Source organism: Carassius auratus, chromosome 45, assembly GCF_003368295.1.
Source record: "Carassius auratus strain Wakin chromosome 45, ASM336829v1, whole genome shotgun sequence".
Lineage (NCBI taxonomy): Eukaryota > Metazoa > Chordata > Actinopteri > Cypriniformes > Cyprinidae > Carassius > Carassius auratus.
The window spans coordinates 11,972,087-11,996,326 of NC_039287.1; the positions used below are offsets into that span (position 1 = coordinate 11,972,087).

Consider the following 24,240-nt stretch of genomic DNA (forward strand, 5'->3'; position numbering starts at 1 on the left):
GTCTACTTGTATTGTGCAAGGGGTTGAGGGTAGTACAGCTGAAAAAGAAAATGCACTTAAAAAAGAAAAGTACATCATCCAGGCCACTTTAGCTTACTTGCATCAACATACTGACACAGTAATACTTATCTTGTATGCGATTTAAGATGAACAGCAACAATACAAAAGCCCTCCAAGTCCCACACATGTCAAAAGTGTTTACTAGAGTAGAATCATTAACAGAGCATTGCGTCAAGCTGTCTGTTTAGCAAACATTCCCAAATGAGACGTTTATTAAAATCATAAATATATAAACAGATCACCCATCAAGAGTAAAATCACAGCGGAGAGGGCATAATGGAAATGTGTCGAAGCTCCTCTGTTATTTAACCTTTTTGATCTCTTTGTCCCCCACAAACTAGAGGAGACCAGCAAACAATAAATGTAACTACTGGTAACAGGGGACTAGAGGACACATAAATAAGTGTTCCCATGTGTGTTTAAAATGCAAAAAATAGGCCTAACATGTCAAAATAAAAGTAAAGATCCCACTGAAAAGGCAGCAAAGGTACCAAAAAGTAACTGTGCCAAGTGTGTCACATTCTTTGGTCTTTAGATTTACTTTGCCTTTAGGTGAGGAAATGTACAACTGCACAACTGCTTGCCAGTTTCCCTAGGTTAAAGGTCAAACCCAGCCTTTTTCTTCTCACAGTAAAGTGTGATAAAACTAACGAACACTGACTATCTCTCTATCTCTTTTTTTCTATTTCTTTAACAAGGCCAATAAAACATAATAAACACTTGTAGCACAGGGGGAGTGGCTTCTTTGGACTGGCCTATCCCTTTTCTCTTCATCAATCCTTTCATCCCCTCGGCCCACTTCACAGACCCTAGAGTAAGTGGTGTGTCGTGATTCTGGAGGTGTGTGCATTTATTGGTTAACCTAGGCCACCACAGCGTGCTGTGAGCATCTTCATTGGGGTAAAGCCCAGGAACTGCTCCCATCTCCCACCCTGCCCTGGAGCTCAAGAGAAAGACCTGCTACACACTTAACACTTCAACCAAAGCATCTGAAAATAGCAATCTACAACTATACCAGAGGGTGAGAGCTGCATTTATGCTTTTGGTGTGGTGTGTGAAGGAATGAGATCATGGAAATGTCACTGTCTAAATGTGTTAAATGTGTTTATTATGGTGTAGTCTATGAGTGTATGTGTATTGTCATGTTTGTATAAGCTACACTTCAAGTTGTCTGTATATACACAAAGAGTTTAACTCACAGAGAAAGGAAATCATGTTGGAATTATGGAAATTATTATATATGGGGAGAAGGGGGGGGGGGATGTTGCGAGCCAGACTCAAGCTTACATTTCCCATATGAGTTCCACAGCTGAATGTTATAACCACTATGCCACAGCCCCGCCATCATTGTCAGAATATTTAACTAAATGAACTTCATTTTGACAACATTTAACCAAACTGCAATTTCAAACAAACAAACAAAGAAAATATAAATGGTTCACAAATAAATGGAATTACTCAAATCTTAAAAATGGAACAAGTACCTATTGCTGAGGGTAAAAATGTAAATACAGTAGGCGAATTCACGTCTACCGCAATGCAAGACCTCCAGACGCGCGTAAACGCGTCTTTACATTGACTTTACATTGAAATCATTTGCGCCAGACGCCAGAAGCTCTATTAGCGTTTGGTGTGAACCCAGCAGCATATCTGGTCGCTTTCGACGTCATTGGGTCTTATAGACGCGTAAAATTGCTGGTATTTTCTGTCTAGCTTTCGCAAGGAATACTGCACTTTTGGAATTCTTTATTTTCTTTTTCTGCTTGTTTGTGAGTTTTGTTACATCTATATTTTTTAATTGTTAATTATTTTAAAATGAATAGTGTACAAATTTGGTTAAACTCGATTCCCTATTTTCATTTTCGAAACTTTTTTTGGTTGGTCCGATCGACTGTGCAATCGATTTTCGAAGTAAAAGTGACAGGCCTACAGTACATACATAAATTGAGTTTTGAAGCATTCTATTTTTGATAAATCAACCAAATCTGTAATTCACAAGACAATTTCTACTCTAAAGGGGTGACAAAGTGAAACCAACCACTACATTTGAACTACATAATTTATTTGAGCAATATCCATCATATTAGAATATTACCCTTGGTCACACAAGCGTTATTAGCAAATGAATGCCCGAGGGTGACTGCCCTTTAGGGGCCAGCTAGGCTTGCACTCAGGAATCCTGAGCACCCTGGACTTAATCCACATGACCTAGAAAAAGTGAAAGAGTGCTTGTCGTGTGAAGGCTGCAGAGGTCACCCTTGGCCCTTCGGTGCTAGAAGAGACTTCAACAGATGCCCGCATTGGATTTGAAGAAATCCCATTGAACAAAAAACACATGCACATACTCCAGAAAAATTCCAACACCCTGGAATTATAATCAAGCTGAGTGAACTGAGGAAGATTGTTCCTTAGTGAGCGTTGCAGCTGATGCATCCCACAGACTGTCTCATTTGCTGAAACAATAGCTGACAGGATACAATATAGACTAGCGAGAGGAAATAGACTACAATTACAATAAAAATAACTAAACTAATCATTTGTGTATTTACCTCGTAGAAAACAGCAGGGGCGCCTCATACTTGCTTCCACTCTCTTGAAGATCTTACGCTATTGTTTCCGAGCACAACCAGAGAGCCGTAAACCTCCAGAGATATGCAGCCGCAGATCACAGAAAACAGCATCCGAACTAGGAGGAATTTAGAGACCGTAACAAACCCAAAGAGTGTGTTATCATGAGTATGTACTCCAAGAGACCTTCTGGATGTGATAAAGTTGTACCCAACACTCTAACCACACGCAAACAGTCTAAACAGCCAGTTGATGGTCACTCGTGCTCATGTCTGCCTGTCTAATTGCTACCTTCGGCAGGCCACTTCGTCGTATAAACTCTATAAGCATATAATTAAACCAAATGGCAGCGACCTCAGAAACCAGCCTCTCTTACATGCACAAACTTAGAGGTGCACAAACACCCTTGCAGGTCCCTTCACAAACTGTCAAGCACGTTATTTTGCACATGTGCACTTAGACATACACAAATACCGAGCGTGGGCATTACGTTTTGACAGCGTCATTACCAGCAGTGACTATCTGAGGCTCTTAACGTCACTTTCCAAACATCTGGGGCAGCTTCGGATTCAGAGGAAGGACTTCTGAAATCCTGTTTTATGTTTCATGGAACCCAGCTAGATTAAATGTTTTTAATTTCTATTGTCATTCTTTGATATAAAGGTGCAGGAAAAAGCCACAGAGGACTGATCTGCACTAAAATGTCAACTTTCTATCCAACTCTAATCTTGCATCTTAATGCTACAAGCTCCCATTGTAACAGAGGCCTGGTGGTTGAAGCACAAGCTCAAATCAGTTAAACCGTGGTTTAAACTATATTATAAACATTATATTACAGTAAAATTGCTACATAATATATGACTTTATTTTATATCTGTCCACAAACCCCTGGTTCTGGAAATGTTGCAACAGCAGAAGTTAATGGAGCATTACTACAAGAGGACTTCATCTGTCCCTCTGACTGATAGCTTTCCTGTACACCATGTGGCAGCCTTAGATGGTCTCCTGCAATTACACCCTGTGAATGAGAGAAAGATGGAAGGTTTGGAGAGGGGGGGATTACATTTCATTGCACAGCTGGCCACACCTAGGGCAAAGAGTTGTAGCGAGGGAGGGAAAACAGGAGAGTGGCCTAGTGAGACTACCTTTTCCTCTTCCCTCCCTTTCCTGCATTTGCCCCTGCATACAGACCGACCGAAAATTATACCAGATGTCACTTCAAGAGTCAAAGCCGCCCTCGGTCTGCGATGAAGAATTTGAGAAATTCTGAAAAATATTTATAGAGGTGGGCCAGACCTTCTCAGCTTCAGAGGTGGAGGTTAATGTAGTCCGATCTAAATGAGAGAGACTCCCAAAGGGTTCTCTAGCACTCCATAACTCTAAAATCGCCCTCTTGGAATGTCACGGATAAAGGAGAAGTTAAAAGCACCTAAAATGACCATAAATCACGAGACCGAAACCTTTTCCTTCACTTTGATCTCCTCAAAAGGTTACACGACTAATTCTGAACGACTGAGGGCCAAAGTTGTTCACGCAGTGTCGAAGGTAGTGATATCTTGCAGCATTTAAGTTCTTGTTTCCATTTCCATAAGTTCTCGTTTCCATTCCAGCAAGTAAACAAGAAAACTCTTTTAGAATTGATGTCTCCCATGAGAGGTACCAGGAAGCAGCTTGGCCAAACCTTTCAGACCGGCAAACTGGATTGAATGTCTCTGGTAAGTCAAGTATGCTTGACATCTGTGGGATATGAACAAAGAGCACACCAACAAGCATTTCCACCAATCGCTAACCTAGCAGAAAGCATCCATGCCACGTGTTGCATATTATACATATATTTGTAATAATTGTATTTTTACAATTTAATATACTTAATGTTCTATATTAAATTGTAATAATAATAATAATAATAATAATACATATAGTATTATTTGTTAAATTATATATTATAAAATGTAAATAAAATAAAATTTTCAATTAATTACTATTAATAAAAATATATATATACATATATGCAATAATGTATAAAACAATATTATACATACACACATATATATATATATATATATATATATATATATATATATATATATATACGGACTCTTATGGTCAACATATTTAAGTTTTCTTTCACACAAAAAATAATAATAATAAAGATCTCATATATATATATAACATTTTTGGATTTGGGGTGAAAGAAAACCTGAATATGTTCTTTACACTCACTCATTAAGAGGATGTTAACTTCAATCACAACCATTTATACAAGCAAACCACTGACATCTGGAACAGTCAGTGTGGATGAGAGGAAGCGTCTGGGTGGCTGTTTGTGTCTGTATGTAAACTATTTCAGCTATCAGTGGCATGGGCAGGAATGTGTGCGACCCACCACCCAAGACACCCTCGGGGGGAGGGACTCACAGAGACACGCCCCCTTTGCGTTGCTATAACTACTGTATGCTAATGAGCTGAGCTACAGCCTCTCAGCTTCATCTCAACAGGAGGTAACGCTAAACACACTACAGGCTGTCTGGCTGCTTTCTTAGTCTTCATTAACATTCATAATGCATGAGACGCACAATGGCCACAGTGATAAACTACTAATGAGCAGGAACAAAAGCATCACCCGTCTCAGTGTGGATGGACTGCATGTGTAAACACTAATGATTGAAGCGGATTTCACTTTAATAAAAGAGACAAGTGTGAATAGAAGAGGTTATCAGCTCCGTATCTGATGCGGGAGACGGTGAGAGTGCGAGAGAGAAATCCAAGGAGAGGGAAAGATGGTGATAACGCACTAATCTACAGATCTTCACAACAGATGGAACCTCAAGTGTCTGAAGTGAATGGGCCGCAGCTTCAGCGCTAACAAAGCCTATTCATGAAGAGACATTCTTCAGGCATCCTTTTCAAATCCCCCTCCAAATGAGTCTCCTCTCTTTTGCACACCCCCCCCCCAGACCACCAAAAATGTATCATATTAAACATGACAAAGAACATGTTTGTATATGCCTTCCTTTTAAAACAAAGAATTGTAATTTTCCTGCACTCTTAAGATTAAAGGTTCCAAAAAGAACCATTTTTCGAACGCTTCAATATTCTAAAGAACCTTTTTCCCATCAAAAAAGAACCTGTGTGCAATGGAAAGTTTCAATGTAAGTTAAAAGGTTCTTCATGGAACCACTGATGCTAGTAAAGAAACTTTATTTGTAAAAGTGTAGTGAACTTGTCACATATGGACAACGTGCATCTATATAACTGTAAACCACATATGAGAACATGTCTCAAATCGGTTGCATTTGAAAGAGACCATAAAAAATGCACCGGAAGATCTGGGTGTTTGTTTCCATTTATGATACGGCGGAAAAAGGAAGTTATTAGTCACCAGATTCGCTGTAAATTTCTAATTTAGGACCACCATTTCAAGCGAAGCGATCAAACAGCCTTGGATCAGCGATGTTCTTCCTCTCTCGGCTACAACTGCTCTAACATTTCATCTCTTTTGAAAGCCTGACAACCGTTTTGGATGCTGCAGAAGGTTCACAGGCATTTTAAAACGGTGGACTCTAATTGCTTACAAAAGCCTTGCCCTGCTTCTCTAAAGCGACACGTCTAAGCCGTTCTACTCCGCATTCCTGGGAACAAAAGCAGCGGGATTCATTCTGCCCCTGAAAGCGAAGAGAAAGTTGATATGATGCCGTGGCTGGAGTTAAATGAGGCATATGCCAGCTGGCGGGGGGTTGGAGGGTCTCTCCTAAAAGAATGTGTAAAGATGAGGGCTGAAGTTTGTTAATCCTTTCATTCTGAAGGAGGAGGGTTCGAACTGACAGGCTTTGAGAAAAGATGAGAACCCGACGCTGTGATGGTTTCCAGACATCTGAACCAAACGATACGAAGCAGATTCACCTAGTGATTCAATTCTGCCTTGCCGTAAACGGATCTCAGGTACAGTCTTTCTGGAGTTATCATGTCTTGCTCAAAAGCACAACTGTGTTCAACTATTGCTGGTCTGAACCTACAACCTTTAGGTTAACAAGTGCACTTCTTTAACTACTAGGCAACACTTTCATCAATGTCACGCTAAGCTGGTGAAAGCATGTGAAAAACTCACAAGCAAAAAATAAAGAAAAATGCACGCACCTGAGAGCAATTTACAGATATTACATTGTATCCTCTGTAGACATGTATGTCATAGACAAATAAACGCGCTCATAACAAACTATATGCTAATCAATTTCATATGGTCATGATGGTGTGCCTCAAAATCTGTTGGGTCGCAACAATAAAAAGCTGTGAACAAAGCCATGTTTACAAAGCTTGTTTTGACTACAGATGATTCTGTTACATTTAAGTGATGGGTTAACCATAATAAGCATTCATATGCCACTTCAAAAGATGTCAATAGGGCGCAAAGGGGCCACAATAACCCCCTCCTTCTTCTGATGAGTGAGAAGGCTTTCTTTAAAACAATCCAAATTATGTTTCTTACAAAAAACAAACAAGTGGTTTACATCAACAACAGTGCCAACTTTGCAAAAAAAAAAAGTATCCCATCCTACTGGCTGTGATAAGAGCACTTAACGGTTATTCCTCTGTTTCACTAAGATAACAATGAAGACTTTTTTTTTTTTGCATTGTCATCTCAATAAATGGCAGTTTATTTACTTCAGCTTTCATGCTCTCCTTTAGATTAACAGTTTAACCAGTTTAACTTTAGTCGGGAACATTTATTCCACCGTTTTGTCGCACAAAACATGTACAATTTTTTTTACTTTTTTCTCTGCAATTTGACATTTTCATCACCCCAACATTCTGTACTGCTGTATATATATATATATATATATATATATATATATATATATATATATATATATATATATATATATATATATATATAAGAATAACAATAACAATTATAATAAAAGTGATTTATTTTTAATGTTATTTTATTATTATCTATATTGAGTTATATTTAAAATAATACATAAACAACTTTATAAATACCATTAAAAAAATCATCACTTTCACATTAGTGAATTTTTTTTTTTTTTTACTGTTTTAAATTTGTGTGTGTTGGAAACTCACCCAGAAGAAGGCAGAAGATGTCTAATGCTATTAAGAGTTTCCTCTTGCTGTTGTCTACGCCGTTGTTATTTAACGTGGATGTTCCTCCGTTTCTTGCTTCGGGTGCCATCGCCTTCTCATACATATAGTTTTGCATTTGAGAGTTCCTCCTGAAGTCTTTCTCCTAAAATCCCAGAGACTGACTACAGCGGTTCGTTTTAGTGGTCTTGTCAGCAAGAACGTGTCGTATAGAGTTTGAGGGAGTTAAAGTCCAGGCTTTAAAATGGAAACACGTCCTGAAAAGTTAATGAAAACAATGAGTTGTCCTCGCAATCAAGTTCATTCAACTTTGCCCAGTGAAGCCGCAGTGTTCCGGAGCAGTCTTTCTGAATGACGAGTCGCGTTGGCTCGGTTAGTTTTGATCTAGTTCTAGGCTACTTGAAGGTTGAACTGGGAGCGGAGTTTTAAAACTAGGAGATGAACTACGGTTTATGAATACTCTCTGGACTGGTCTCCACCTCCTTCCCTTCAGTAAGTGCTCAACCCCTTCTCCCGTCCTGAATGAATGAAGTCCTCAGCCCTCCTCCAGGACAGAGCGAGCTGCACTGCACTGCCCCCAGCAGCCGTGGCTCTTAACCGCAACTACACCGAGAGAATCGTTTACCTGAAAGACACGTAAAGAGGGTTACAGGCAACAGAAAGGATGTGGGTTTTGATTTCCTCTGGTAAATAATTTAATCCCTTGATATTCTATGGTTTATTCATAAATAGTTTAAGTAATGAAAAAATATCACAAGTATTCATAAAATAAATTTTCTTTACAATTTGTAAATACTGTTAATTTGTGTTAATAATAATAATAATAATAATAATAATAATAATAATTAACAATTTCTTGAAACTCTGTATAAATGTGCTTTTGTGGCGAATTTTCAGATTGTCCACAGTGCTGTCCTAAATTGATGAGTTTTTAGTTTATTAAACCATTTGTCTGTTATTATTTATTTATTTGGTGAATGATCGAAAAACACATTAAATTTAAAGGTCCCATTTTTCGTGCTTTTTTAAGCTTTGATTGTGTTTACAGTGTGCAATATCACACGTGTTCATGTTTCGCGTGTAAAAAACAGTATTTTTCACACAATTCACTTATCTGTATTCCGCTGTTTTCACTGTCATAAAAACGGGCTGATGTTTTCCTTGTTCTATAAAGTCTCTCCTTCAGAAATACGTAACGAGTTCTGATTGTGCCAGCGGTTCCTGTGTTGTGATTCGACACCAGCTTAGTGCGCGCTTCCCTCCTGGAAACGCGATTGGGCTAGTTTTGGACTAGTTTTGAGAAGCAAGTGGGCAGGATTTGTTTTGAAAACCTGCCAATCCTGATCTGAACGCACGTGCTGGAGATGTACTTCTAATCACAGAACGCCTTTACTGATGAGATGCACATGAAAATCGCATTCGATTTTTTTGCACATCCCTAACATCTAGTTAACAAAGCTAAACAGCGTTGCCCTTTGTGTAATAAGTTACAGAAACTGTTAAACGCACCAACTTAAATAATAAAATACACTTACCGGTTGTGGTCCATAAAAAAAGCCTTCTCCAGACAAAGAGGGAACTGCTCCATCTTTCAAGAATAATCTTTGTGCGAATTCGGCATTAAACTTATTGAGATTAAGGAAGCTGTCCTCAGCAAAGTGTGCTGCACATAGTTTTACATGTGGATTATAATTTTCGGGAACCGGGTTAAACATAAGTTGTAACCATCGATCTCTAAGTACAGTGTCCCTGGGAAGGCCAAACAAAGATGATTGGACTCCGTGATGAAAATAACAGTGTTTCAGCGACAAACACAAACGGAACTCTTCCTCTTCTCCGTCGGAGCGCAACAAGACCACGCCTCCTTTTTTGTGTATTCATGTGGGCGGAGGTTAGTCAAAAAACTGTTTTAGTGACGTCATTACTGTAGGAACTAGAGGGATGTATTCCAAACGGGTCGTTTACTGTTAAATCAAATATCTCGCTTGGCATTGAACTTTGAGCTTTAGAATTTAACAGATATTATTTATACCCTAACAACAACATTACACACTAACTAAAGCTTAAAACATGGGATCACGAAGAACGGGACCTTTAAAGGATGTGAAACTCTAAAGGACAGGGAAATGCCGCAAAAGAAGTGGTCATTAAAAATGTAAGCATGGTAGAAGTTCATCTTCTGGCATCACAATTATCCCTCCCATAGAGATTCAATTAACATTTGACTAGCAACAGCACAATGAGGAGAATGTCCTCCAATGGTTGTGTCAAAGATCCAATTCCAATAGAGGATCTAGGCACTATATAAGATAACTGTGGTGTTCATGAATCAATTTAAACTGCAGGAGACCTAAAATAAATAAATAAATAAATAATGATGCTATTGCAGCAAAGGTGTCTTTCTTTCTTTCTTTCTTTCTTTTTATGGATATATCCCAATGTAGTCACATGTATGTTCTTATATAACCCCCACCCCCAAATATAAAATTAATCTTGGCTTGAGTAAGGATGCAGATAAATTGGATGCCCCGTAACATCCCTCCACCTCAGCACTGATGAAGCGCTTCCATCTAGAGGTGAAAAGCATGTAATACACTAATACAAATGTAATAATACCAGACCATTGGTTCCCAGACTCCAAGACTTGAAATAAGTGTGGTCAGACAAGGAGACGGGCAAAATGTGCAGTGTTGTTTAATATATATATATATATATGTAATTAGTTGTGTACAGCCCATATAGCCTTTACACATAAGTCAACCTCTGACAATCCATGACTGTGCAAGTAAAAAATAAAATTGTGGCAATGTACAACTTAAAATATATGTTGGAGGGCACTGGTTTACTTGGACAAATAGACTCAAATAAGTTTAATGTTTATATAGCTTATAAGAATAATTTTATCTGCTCAACACATTTAAATTCAACACGTTCACTTAGGCCTACTAATAACTATTAAAATACAGTTAGAATTAATACTATTAGTATTACTTACATGCATCTAGAAAGAAGACTGACTTTGATTTTGCCTGATATTATAAAGGTTTTTGTAACTATATGACAACAAAATCTGATGTGAAATTGTATGATTTTTTATTTTTATTTTAAATTACAATTTCTTGTCACCATTAGTCTTGTTTCTTTAAACGACACACATCTCTTTATGTTTTTTCTAGTTTTATTATATAATTTTACTCCATGAAGTAATGTGTTATATGGTTAGAAATAGTCTTAAATGTCCACCAAATGTCACATAATGTCACAATGTTTATAAAATAAAGACAAAAATCTAATAAAATTGTATATTGTAATTATGTTATTATAAAATGGTTATTATAGTTAGGGTATATAGTTAACTAAAACTACAATAAATTAAGGAATTTATATATATTACAGCTAGTTGCCAAAGCAACATTATTCATTTTCATTTCATTTAACTTGATGAACTAAAATAACTAAAATTGAAATAAAATGAATGAAAACCATATATAAATTAGAAACATAAAAATAAAAAGCAATTCAAAATATGAATAAAACTATAATGGTATCTAAAAACTAACAAAAATACTATACTAAACAATCAGTGATAAAGTGGAAATGTTACTATATTTAATAGTAGGTAAAGGTGGCGTGTAGGCTATGTGAGGTAACCAGTGAGGGGAACAGACTAGGCTAATTGTTTACCTAAACCGCCCCCTTTCCCACCAGTTAACGCCTTATCAGCTGATCCGAGAGCTGTCTGTATGTGTAGAGCTTACAGAGCTCCCGTGAAGCTGATTTCAGATCAGCACTTAGAAGGGTTTAGTAAAGCTCAATCCCGCCTGCTGTAAGGCAGCCCGAGGATCTCACATAGTAAAATGGCTGAAAAGCAGAAACACGAAGGCAGGGTAAAGATAGGACACTACATCCTCGGAGACACGCTGGGAGTCGGGACATTTGGAAAAGTGAAGAGTTAAGTCTATTCATTTCGTGCTTGAATGTTGCATGGGATGGAAGTGCGAACGTATGTTTTCGGTGGCTAGTGCTGAACTTGCCGGCGGACGTTCTGCGCAATTTACGTAGTGGAGATTGCGTAGGAAGGGCCTCCGCTAATGACCCCCAGGCGCATAGAGTGCGTATGCTCTTAGTGAATACGACGTAGAGCTGGAAATTCTTTCAGCACCACAGTAGACGCTACACTTGGAATCGTGTTTGTGTAAATGTTTAGGATCACAACATTTGGGAAACTGTCTGGCATTTCGGGAAAATATATGTCTCACAGAACTTACGCCGACACAATATTTGGTGTTCTACTCATTTTAATGCATTGTCATGCTCGCTGAAGCGCGATCATTCATTGGGCTTTGCTCTTTTAACATATTTTTTTCTCTCTCATAAATGTCCATCACCCACATTGTTGAATCTTTAAAACGTTTATCTCAAACGTATATTCTTCTGATTATTATAAAAGCAGCACCGGAACAAATTCTATTTAGTATATTATTTTACCTGCAGCGCTTCTTGACCTTGCAATCATTTTCTATTCTAAGCGCGACAATGCCGCTCATTTTGCAAATGACGTTTCGCACGTGTATATTAAATTTTATGTGTCGCATTAAAATATATGCTCTCATTAATAATGCCTTATAGTCTGTGCACATACAACTTAGGAAAACTAGCCATGGGTTTACTACTACAAATAAAAAAATAAAAAATAAAACATAGTTACTAGTTAAACCATGGTAACCACAAATTAACCATGGTCTTGCTACACAAACCATAGTTTAACCATGGTATTTGTAGTAAAACTGTGGTTATACAAATGGTTATCAATAAGTAAAAAAAAAAAAATGCTTACCACACTTTTACTATAATAAAACCATGGTTAATTTTCTTGTTGCCCTGTGTGCATTATTTCACCTCAAGAACAACAAATGCTGTGCTTTCAAACCTACGGAGATGCCTGTGTAGAAAGCATGTTTGCGTGTGCAGAATTTTTATACTGTAAAGCATTCCCAATCATCTCAATGGTTCTTGCTCAGCTGCTACAGGAACCCAGGGGTCTGACAAGCGGGCCCACTGAGGAATCATGTTCCCTTCTTACCCCACCGCCATTCTATAGAGTGCAACGGAGCCATCCACTTTTTCAGCGGCCTTGGTTCCTTAAGTATTTTTCCCATTGGGACTTTTAAAAAGTCTGTTCAAGAGTTATAAGCCATAAACCAAAACAGCCAGCTACAAGGTAGATCACAATGATAAAAAAAAAATTATTTTAAGCAAAAAAAGCATTCAGAAATCAGAAAAAAAGACAAAGGAACAAGACTGGACCTCGAGGGCCATAGTTGAGAAAAGAAACAGTCAGGGAAACTGACTCTTATGTCATTCGCAGTGCTTCATAAAGAGTGGCCAGGCACTTAACTGTTCTCTTGGCATGATATGGCAAAAAAAACAAAAAAAAAACATGATAGCGTTGACTTACCAAAATAGGAAAAAATATCAAGAAATTGTTCAGAAGAGGGAAAGATGGGAAATTTGTTGTCATTCCCTCATCTGTTATGTGTATATATATATATATATATATATATATATATATATATATATATATATATATATATATATATATATATATATATATATATATATATATATATATATATATATATATATATATATATATATATATATATATATATATATAAACGAATGTAGCAGCTTTAACTAGTTTTATGTAATTGCCAAGGTAACACAAAGTATAGTGTTGTGTAAATTTTGTATGAAGTCTCATGCATTCTCTGTGAGACACACACATTTCAACCAGTTCACACGCTCACACACCGCACCTTGTATTTCTCACGCTGAGAAGGCACAACATGTCCTGCTATACAATTAAAGGACAGTTAAAGTTCATAACTGTCTCGAGTTATACATATATCACGAAACCCCTGTGATCAGGACAGGTATTTAAAGTAAATGACTTTTCCCCAACTGCACAGATCGTTGACCTATGCAGGTCCTCAAATAAGCCATGCCTGCCCGATGACCCGGTTTCGATTACGCTGTTCTGAAACACCTGGAAAAAAAGTGCATCCCATTGGACACGATTGCTTCTAGCTGATTAAGCTAGCTAAGCACACTGCTAACTGATTAGCCCTCCCAAGCTAGTATATGCGCAAGTTTTTACACTACCACTATATTTGTAAAGGTACCTGGTTGTTTTGATTAAGACAAAAAATATAGGCTACCACAAAAATGCAATGCAATGCATTTTTGAGCAGATATAATGAACAGCTAGAAAATCTTTTCCTTTAGATAATGAAGGGACTACATACAGGGGTTATTGCTGTCTAGGTAGACAGGTTGCTTTTTGAATTTTGAGACAAATCCAAAATCAGGTTGAACACTTTATCAATCACCAGTAGAGCAAACATCCTTGAGGAGAGGCTAAGGGATTTTATCAAGTCTAATAGCCTTATTAGGCTCCACATGAGATCCCATGACTGGGGTTTAATTCAAGTGATGTAACTTTTCAGAGAAACCCACACAAGCTAACAAATAATCCACCGTAATACTGAAAACAGTTTATTAACAGTTTAAAAACTGCTTATTCCTTGCCTGTAAAGATTGCTGGTCCTGCATTAGAGCAGTGCTGGTTGTTATATGAATATAGTCACTTAAATGCCCTCCATACTGCATACTTAGGGTGTCACTGGACTTAAATATCCACAAGGGAAGCACATTCGCTCGCAAGTGACCCTTCAACTGTTAGTAGACATGGGTGCTGCTCTATCAGCTGACTATTCATTATTTCGTACATGTAGCTCTGGCATTGAATGAAGTATCCTGTTTTGACACTGTAAAAATCAACCTATTAAGGTCTGAAATATTACTTAATTTGATGGAATCGACCTGACTACATTACAGTAGGTTATACCAATCAAAGTCAAATTAAGGGTCAGAATATAGAGAAATAGCTCCAACAAATCAGCATTTGTACTTTTTTACCAAATAAGGCTGTTAACAAGATCAACAAAAATCTCAATGTTAAAATGCAATGTGACCTACACACACACACACACACACACACACACACAGAAATGACTATATATAATCATTAAAAAAAATGCATACTGATGCATATTCATATATGTCCGACATTAAGGACATGCATAGATTTCTTTTTCATCTCAGGCTCACATGACACTGAATGCACTAGTGGCTGCTGAAAATTCAGCTTTAATAAATCAGAATAAATTGCATTTTAAACCATATTAGATATTTATGTTAGATATAAGAAACAGTTGTTTTAAACTATAGCATTCTTTTCACAATATTAAAGTTTTTACTGTATTATATATATTTTTTTATCAAATAAATGCAGCCTTTATAAGAATTAAATACATATTTAAAAAAGATTTCATAAAATCTTACCAATCCCAAACTTTGTCATTTTTTTGTAGTATTTTTTTTTAGTTCATTATTAAATATATTTATTTAACCAGCAATTATTTTTAACAAATAAATGCAGCTTTGTGAGCATAAAAGTAAAAAAACACAAGAAAATACCCACTTTAAGGGTAGGTCAGAGTGTAGTTATTATAACTAAAGAACAACGTCAATTCATGGGAGGTCTTCTCAAATATGTGAACAAGCGTGTGTGGATCCCCACCTTTGCTTTTTTGTAGAAATATATTATGCTTGCTACAATAATATGCAGGACTGATAACATAACAAGTCAAACTAATTTAGGTATTTGTTTTCATAATTTCCGCTGAGCAGTATCTAATGCTATATAAGCAATTATCTAGAGGCTAGTATGTGAAAGTCCAAACTCAGAGTAGATCTGGTTTTGTTTGTTTGAATGGAGGGCTCAGACCTGAAAGGAAAGTCTCCTCTCTTTCTTTGTTTTCTTAGAAGGTTTATGTTGGAGGTTGCTGGCCGAAAGCGCTGATGCTTGCTTTCTTTGGAATACAACTTATCTTTCATCAGCTATGTTTACAATACCAAACCGCTGGTGATGGAGGCTTCATTGATGTGTGTATGTTTGGCCAACAGTTGGAGAGCACCAGCTAACAGGACATAAAGTTGCCGTGAAGATCCTCAACAGACAGAAGATCCGCAGTCTCGATGTTGTGGGGAAAATTAAACGAGAGATTCAAAACCTTAAGCTCTTCAGACATCCACACATCATCAAGCTGTGAGTCACTCACACATAAAAACATGAAAAACACAATCAATAGAAAATAAATCAGGTGAAAATCATGATGAGTAGGTTTGTGCAGAGCAGATTGTCAACCTTGTTTTATGACTTAAAGTTTCATAAAGATTTCAAAAGACTGCAATTTCAAGAGACTTTAATATGGTGCTCTTAAAACTTTAGGAGTATTACACAGATTATTACACGTGCTGACAGAATGTACTTGATGTGTGCTACTTTCATTAGCTTCAACATCACTAATGACAAATATTTGATTGGAATAATGGTTTAAATCTTTTTTTTTTTCTTGGCAAATACTTCAAAAGCCAATTGATTGAAGATGTCAGAACAGATTTACTTCCCCTATGTGGTTAGGCAAGTGCAAATAATTGGTTTTAATGATTCGTACTGAAAAGACCAGCTTTGACCTGCTTACATTTCCATGCTGGTCCAGTCTGGTGTGTGCTGGAAACTGGTAGGGCAATTATGTTCTCTAGCAAAACCTAGCTCTCCAATTCAAAACAAAAATTTATTGAGAAACTGAACTGCAAAAATGGCTTTTTCTGAAATTGTTCTGAAGGAGTACTGAAAACTGAAGTAATGATTCAGCTTTGCCATTACAGGAATATATATATAATTAGACAATATGGTCTGTGAAAATGTCACTCTCAGAAAGTGGATGGAAAATGGCTTTATAAAAATAATATGTTTTTTCATCCAATAGTGTTGCTTATTTTGGAGCATCTCAGCACAAAATAATAACCTCTTTAAAGTAGTGATGAGCACTGGAAAAACACTGCTTTTTGAAGCTTTAAAACCTGAAATTTTGAAAAAGTAGCTCAGGGATCACTTTAGCTCATATGGATTTCTTTATCACAGAATATTTGTTTTCGATAAGACTTGTTTAGTTTAAAAGTAGTCATGTCAAGCTTTATATAGATATATCTCTCATGTCTGTGTGTTTCTAAATGAAGATCACGGAGACAGCACACCCTGTTAGTTTTCTTTAATTTACAAAAGCACAAAGTTTTATTATGAATCTATACAAATAAAAGTACACAAATGTCACTCTTAGAGAGAAGGTGGAAAATGGCTTTATAAAAAGTAATATGTTCTCCATCCACTAGTGTTACTAATATTACTGCTTTTCCGCACAAAATCGCGTAAAAATGTAAAGCTTCTTTAAATTAGGGATGACCACTAGAAAAACACTGCTTTCTGAATCTTTGAAAGTTTTACGAATTTTGAAAAAATAGCTCAGATCGCATGTCAAACTGCAAAAGGCACATTATTTTGGGCTTTTTCAGGCTCTTGAAATTTCAACGGGTCGCCACTAGGGCACAATCTCAGTGAACCAAACATTTTTTTTTTTTTTATAAAACTGGATGGAAACTAAACAAACACAAGGGATAATTGGATTATAGGGCACAGGTGAACACATAGGAAAACAGGAACAAGACAATCTACAAACTAAAAGTCACATAACAAAAGTATAAAGACAACCAGATACATTACATATTTTAATTTGGAGGAAATGTTCTAGTAGAATGATTTTCAGCTTTTATGACTTTTCATTTTATACGTTGCATTTCTTGCTCAGCCACACAGCACATTGGCTCATTTCAGAATTGTTGTGATCAGAAGTTAAGGAGATAGTTATAGTAATAGTAAATTTCAATGGGTCGCCACTAGGGCACAATCTCAGTGAACTGGTTTCTACAGTATGTGGCTTTTACAGTATGTGGATTATGTTACAGCATAATCTTTTTATCTGCTCATGTCTCAATCGCTCACTCTCTTTCTTCTCCACTCTCTCTTAATAACCTTGTTTCTAATCATAATGCATTTCTGGACACATTCCATGTTAAGACCCTGATGTGCTTCTGTACTGTGTGTCTCTTTGTATTTGCTCTGTTTTAATGCAGATGTTCCGTTTTCTTCTTTTATCATTCTTTTTTGGTGATTCGATTCTGTAAAATTACATTATGTTTATTTAAAATCACATCAGGTATCCCAGACTCTTTCAGCATTCTCAATATTAAACCCCTCTTAGGAATACGGGCCTTGTCCTTCTCTACTGCTGTTTGAAAGGCTGTTTTCCATTATAAGGGCTCTTCTGTTTAATATAAAGAGGGACAACAATGAAACAGACTGCCAGTAGGTGTCCCTGCAGGAATTATGATCAACATTTCTAACCTTCACAACACTTCTGTTTCTAAGACCTGTAGTGTAATACTCCTCAACGTGCTGATGGCCTTGTCTTGTTATCCAGTACATTTGAGCCTTGACTGAAGTTCTCCTTTGCAAAACATTTTTTATAGCAACATAATTGTTATGTAGTAGTGAAGAATTCAATTTAAGTTCAATTCAGTTTAGTTCCAATATCAAAATATATGTATAAATTCTAACTTAAAAGTTGAATAATTCTTACTTAAAATTATAAATATATTATGTGCCAGCAAATAATCAAATTTGACTCTTAAATGATTTAATTTAAATTCATTTATTGGGTTTTTAAATAATAGCTCTAAATTATATGACTATAATATTTAACTCCATGACTGCTATAAAGTGTATTAATTCACTTTTGCTGGAAAACAAAGGCATAGAGTTTTCATCTCATTGATCTAAGACTTTTATAACATTTTAATCAAATTAATTTGCAAAAAAAAAAAAAACTGTGTTGCATACCACAGGAATCTTCTCACTTTGCAAGGTATAAAAACGCATGTGTCCTTCAGGCCATAAGTCATCCTTATTGTTGAGCTCTGTATTGCTGTATGTTAAAAGCATCAACATTAAAGCCTCTTGTTGAGTTTCTGTGGTTCTTTTCTCTGCTGTGTTTCAGGTATCAGGTGATCAGCACTCCCACAGACTTCTTCATGGTGATGGAATATGTGTCTGGAGGGGAACTCTTTGACTATATTTGTAAAAATGGAAGGGTAAGAATCAACCATTAAACGTTTGCTAATAAGGTCAGCTGCAGGCTAGCAGGCTCTTAGATTCCTGGGAAAGGCCAGCGAAATATGGCATATTATTTTTATGTAAGTCACCTAATAGCCCAAATCTGCTTTATAAGCCTCGGGACACTTAACTATGTACTTCTGTGGCTCTGGTCTGGCTCTGAGCATGAATTAAGCTTTGAGTCTTCCGAACCTGTTAGGGTTACAGGGATCCAGTTTATCCAAACAGCAGCTGATCCAGTGACGTGTTCATGGGAAGGGTCAGGGGGTTCATCCATCGGGCTCAGTCTTTGTGTTGCCTACAACTTGGCACTGCCTGATTGTTCAGGACATGTTGCAGGACATGTTTAGCTTACATGCACAAACACACAGCTGACTTTGATGAAATTTGATCGGAAGCTTTTTAATTTTTAGAGTTCTTAATTCATCAACACTTGACAAATTGTTTTTAATGTTTTGACGACATGACGTTGTTGGATATAGGAATAATTCATCTAAATTGAGTCAATCATTTTACCTAAATGTGACTTAAGAATATGATTTTTCCATTTTTTTTAGAATGTAAACAGTAGTCAATTAAACATTACAGTACATTTTAATTTTGAAATAATATTAACAAGATATTAATATAATATAATATAACAAGATACAAGTTATTCTTGCTATCACTTCAGGAAAGTATCAGGGTAGTCCTGTATCAAATACAATACACACAGCTTAAACCCACAGAGAGCAAATTATTGTTTTTAAGATAATGTTTTACATAGTAATCTCTCTTTTGTGTCTCGTGTGCAGGTGGAGGACACAGAGGCGAGACGTCTTTTCCAGCAAATCATCTCAGCAGTAGATTACTGCCACAGACACATGGTGGTGCACAGAGACCTCAAGCCTGAAAATGTCCTGCTGGACGGCAACATGAATGCCAAGATCGCTGACTTTGGTACACACACACATGGAAAGCTAATGTTGTGCAGACAGTGAGGGATAGTTACCAGGCAACCGGCTGCGGTTTTGCTGCACGTCCACTCATGTGGTTTGTATGAGGCATGGTGTTTGATTATCCACAGAAGAGCACAGACAGAAGAGAAGCAAAGAGAAAAATACATGAATCTACCTTGCAGCTAGATGTGTTGAGCTACACTACATTTACAGTGGTGTCCAAAAATTTGAGACCACTAGGGAAAATGCTTCTATTTTTTAATTGCCATCTAATTTAATATATATATATATATTTGTTACAACCTACAACTATTATTTATTACTGTTTATTATTTCATTATTTATTTGGATTAAAATTCACCGTTTGTCAGATATAGCTTGGATCCCACTGCATTTATACCCACCCTGAAATAATTTTTTTTTTTTTTTACTTGAGCTGGTCTTGGCCAATCATATGTTATGTGGCGCTGCTTGTCAGGTCTGTCAAACATGATGTCAGATGGAGAGTTCCTGAGAACGAGCTGCGGATCACCAAACTACGCCGCACCAGAGGTCATCTCAGGAAGGTGAGGTCAATTGTATTATAGTCAAACAGATCATGTACAACACGAGCAGTTCTTTGCCAGAAAAAGCATCAATATGCGCCACACTTAAAGCATTAGTTTACCCAAAAATGTACATTTGCTGATAATTTACTCACCTTCAGGCCATCCAAGATGTAGATGAGTTTGTTTCTTCATTGAAACAGATCTGGACCATAATTACTTGCATCATTTGCTCACAAAATGTCTCTACAGTGAATGGGTGCCATCAGAATGAAAGTCCAAACGGCTTATAAAAACATCACAATAATCCACAAGTAATCCACGTGATTCCTGTCCATCAGTTCTTGTGAAGTGAAAAGCTGTGCGTTTGTAAATAACTTCAAACCATTACTTACGACTGAGCTACATATCCTCTGTCCATAATATTGCTTTCTTGTCTGAATCAGGAGAGAAATATGGACAGATCAAGCACTGTTCAGAAGCAAAAACAGTTGTGTATTTTGATGTGAGAGGACTACAGGGGATGGAGGTTTTCACCGGAGGAAGTGTTAGTATGGATTATGGATTTGTATTTTGGTCCGCAGCGACGGTTTAAAGTTAAAACACAGTGATAATGGATTTGTTTCACACAAAAATGCAGCTTTTCACTTCACAAGACTTCCATTGATGTACTGGACCCAATGTTGATTATTTATGGATTGTTTGGGATGTGTTTATCAGCTGTTTGGACTCGGTGACTGACGGCACCCATTCACTGTAGAGGATCCACTGATGGGCAAGTGATGTAATGCTAAATTTCTCCAAATCTTTTCAGATGAAGAAACAAATTCATCTACATATTAGATGGCCTGAGTCTAAGTACATTTTAAGTAAATTTCATTTTTAGGCGATCTTTTATTCTGAGACTCAAAGGTCTTCGCTATGGACTGCTTGAAAACACTGCACATATCATACATTTTTTACGTTATACTGTTTGCCATGTTGATCTTTACATCGCTGAAAACTTTTGCTCCATTTAGACTAATAGACATGTAGAGACAATGTAGAAGCACACACACCCAGTGACATTTGTGTCATGTTTCAGGCTGTATGCTGGTCCAGAGGTGGACATCTGGAGCTGTGGGGTCATTCTCTATGCACTGCTTTGTGGGACTCTGCCGTTTGATGACGATCACGTGCCCACCCTCTTCAAAAAGATCCGTGGAGGGGTCTTCTACATCCCAGAATACCTCAATCGTTCAGTGGCCAGTATACTAATGCTCATGTTGCAAGTGGACCCACTGAAGAGAGCTACTATCAAAGACATCAGGTTATGAGTTATCGCACGCTTATTCAACTTGAGTAAATAAATATACGATTAATTCAACAAAAACATTTTTAGTAGTGCAGAACTTTTATTTTCTTCCTTTCTATATAACAGAGAGCATGAGTGGTTTAAGCAGGACCTTCCTTGCTACCTCTTCCCCGAGGACCCCTCGTACGACACCACAGTGCTGGATGAGGAGGCCGTGCGCGAGGTGTGTGAGAAGTTTGAGTGCATTGAAGCCGATGTAATGAGCAGCCTCTACAGCGGAGACCCTCAAGACCAGCTGGCCGTGGCGTACCACCTCATCATCGACAACCGCCGAATCATGAACCAGGCCAGCGAGTTCTACCTGGCCTCCAGTCCCCCAACCAGCTCCTTCATGGAGGAGGGCATGCCTCTGCCACCAGGGGTCAAAGCTCACCCCGAACGGATGCCCCCGCTGCTGGCCGACAGCCCTAAGGCACGATGCCCTCTGGACGCCCTCAACACTACCCGACCCAAACCGCTAACGGTAAAGAAAGCAAAGTGGCACCTGGGCATTCGGAGCCAGAGCAAACCCTACGACATCATGGCTGAGGTCTATCGTGCCATGAAGCAGCTGGAGTACGAGTGGAAGGTGAGTGGCTCAGAAACAAACACAGGTATGCACGTTTGATTAGTGAGAAAGAATCTAGATGTGTCAATGTGTCGTGGGATTTAGGTGGTGAACCCCTATCACCTGAGAGTTCGCCGGAGGAATCAGGTCACTGGGAATTTTGTGAAGATGAGTCTGCAGCTCTACCAGGTGGACAATCGGAGCTACCTGCTCGACTTCAAGAGCACTGATGGTGAGCATCGATCAGTCAGACCCCTAAAAATCTTGATCTCCTTTCTGAAATAAAAAAGCAGCTATTTATTTTCACATACAAAGATCGACATTTATTGAAAGGGAAAAGCAGTATGATATTATAAAATTATAATTAAATTATATTATTAATTTTAAGTTATACTCCAAAACTAAATAATATACTTTTCATTTAAGTTGGCTTTTTGTGACTTTTGGTATATATATATATATATATATATATATATATATATATATATATATATATATATATATATATATATATATATATATATATATAAAGAAAATAATAGCATTTATACATTTTATGTATGTACGTATGTATGTATGTATTTATTTATTATTTTTGTAACATTATAAATGTCTTTAAGTACCAATTGAATGTGTCCTTGCTGAATATGAAGTACTGATTTCTTTCACTAAACAAAATCTTACTGAGACCAAACTTTAGAAATATAGTATATTTCCAGACAGAAACTGAAATAAAACTACCATTTTGTAAAAAAAAAAAAATGTTTTAAGGAGAAGGCACTACAAACAAGTAGTTGCACAACATATCACAGAGGTGGAATGTGTTAGGTTTTCTGTCTGACACTTTGGAGCAGCTGTGGCCTAATGCTTAGAGAATCGGACTTGTAACCCGAAGGTTGCAGGTTCGCGTCTCAGTGCCGGCAGGAGTTATAGGTGGAGGGACTGAATGAACAGTGCTCACTTCCACCCTCAATACCCATGGGTTACCATACTTGGAAAATGGCACTACATTCAGGGAAAGAATGGGCTTCAGTGTTGTACCTTTAACTTGAGACCAAGTCTTCATACAGTATGTGAAGTGTGGAATTCTATATAATTTTGCTGCTGCAGTTGTTAGACAGTTTCTTATACACCTAAAATTAGCAAGATTGCATTTAGTTATTTGCAATATTTTCTTCACTTATTCAATTTCAGTAGAAGATCTACTTTTTGTCACAGACCTGTATAAAAATCCTAGGTATTGCTCTGCTCCACATGCATTAAGCTCATGTTATTCTTCAAAGTATCTCTCTAATAAAAAAGTATTTTGGTCAATTTCAGACGATGCAGTCGAGCACAAGTCAGGGTCGTCGACTCCCCAGCGCTCTGGCTCTACGGCCGGCCTCCATCGGCCGCGTCTCAGCATCGACTCTGCGAGCGTGGCTGTTGAGATGCCCCAGCTCAGCAGCTCTCTGCCGGGCTCTCTGACCGGGAGCTCACCTCTCCTGGCTCCGCGGCAGGGCAGCAACACCATGGACTTTTTCGAAATGTGTGCCAGCCTCATCACTACCCTGGCTCGCTGAGACCCAAAGCATCAAAACACACCACCATCTGATGGTCTTTTCCTCTTTACAGACAAAAGGTGAAGGGTTATGGGATGTGATTTCTGGATTCGGGGTGCTTTTATGTCAGTCCCACAGTAGCGGCACAGACATATGGTGACCTAAAGAGTTTTAAACACAAAAGAAACACCTACAAATGTACGAAAGTCATTGCATTATTTAACCAGTAATCGTATCACAAGCCTAAAATCTTTTTTTCATCACTTTATCATGCCTCATTTTATAAAATTATATAATTCAATTTTATATATTTATAATTGCAAACATTGCTTAGGTTTTTCACTGACATAAATTCTAAATATAAATTATTATTTTTTTTTTATTGTAATTATTTTTGTTATAAAGGCTCAATTCTGATGTTCAAATCAGTGTTTATTTTTTATTTATTTA

The 24,240-nt window shown here is 37.3% G+C and overlaps 2 protein-coding genes across 4 annotated transcripts in view; one reads left to right on the top strand and one right to left on the bottom strand.

The window, feature by feature from the left end:
* LOC113063292 (phospholipid phosphatase 3-like) overlaps nucleotides 1-8,246 on the bottom strand; it is a 33,896-nt gene extending 25,650 nt beyond the window's left edge. Inside the window, exon 1 of one of the 2 annotated variants that reach the window (XM_026233568.1) lies at nucleotides 7,711-8,240. In XM_026233568.1, the coding sequence (XP_026089353.1) occupies nucleotides 7,711-7,846 (136 nt within the window). In that variant the 5' untranslated portion in view covers nucleotides 7,847-8,240. Of the gene's footprint in view, nucleotides 1-7,710 lie in introns of both variants that reach the window. The other variant, XM_026233569.1, reaches the window with a different exon arrangement.
* On the top strand, nucleotides 4,729-24,150 carry LOC113063291 (5'-AMP-activated protein kinase catalytic subunit alpha-2-like). Of its 2 annotated transcripts, none has more exons than XM_026233567.1 (9): nucleotides 4,729-6,570; nucleotides 15,760-15,901; nucleotides 18,750-18,843; nucleotides 19,660-19,804; nucleotides 20,282-20,369; nucleotides 21,433-21,657; nucleotides 21,769-22,270; nucleotides 22,355-22,481; nucleotides 23,570-24,150. In XM_026233567.1, exons 3-9 carry the CDS (start codon nucleotides 18,784-18,786, stop codon nucleotides 23,809-23,811), a joined length of 1,389 nt encoding a protein of 462 aa, XP_026089352.1. In that variant the 5' UTR covers nucleotides 4,729-6,570; nucleotides 15,760-15,901; nucleotides 18,750-18,783; the 3' UTR covers nucleotides 23,812-24,150. The 2 variants fall into 2 exon arrangements, with proteins under 2 accessions (XP_026089352.1, XP_026089351.1); XM_026233566.1 differs by lacking the exon at nucleotides 4,729-6,570 and adding an exon at nucleotides 11,442-11,679.
* The last annotated feature ends 90 nt before the right edge of the window (nucleotides 24,151-24,240 follow it).

What these genes read in the sequence shown, in the direction of transcription:
- LOC113063291 (XM_026233566.1), top strand. Translation starts at nt 11,586, where the DNA reads ATGGCTGAAAAGCAGAAACACGAAGGCAGGGTAAAGATAGGACACTAC. An exon ending in CATCCACACATCATCAAGCT is followed by an intron (nt 15,902 to 18,749) that starts GTGAGTCACTCA and finishes GCTGTGTTTCAG; the next exon opens with GTATCAGGTGATCAGCACTC. An exon ending in TGCCAAGATCGCTGACTTTG is followed by an intron (nt 19,805 to 20,281) that starts GTACACACACAC and finishes GCTGCTTGTCAG; the next exon opens with GTCTGTCAAACATGATGTCA.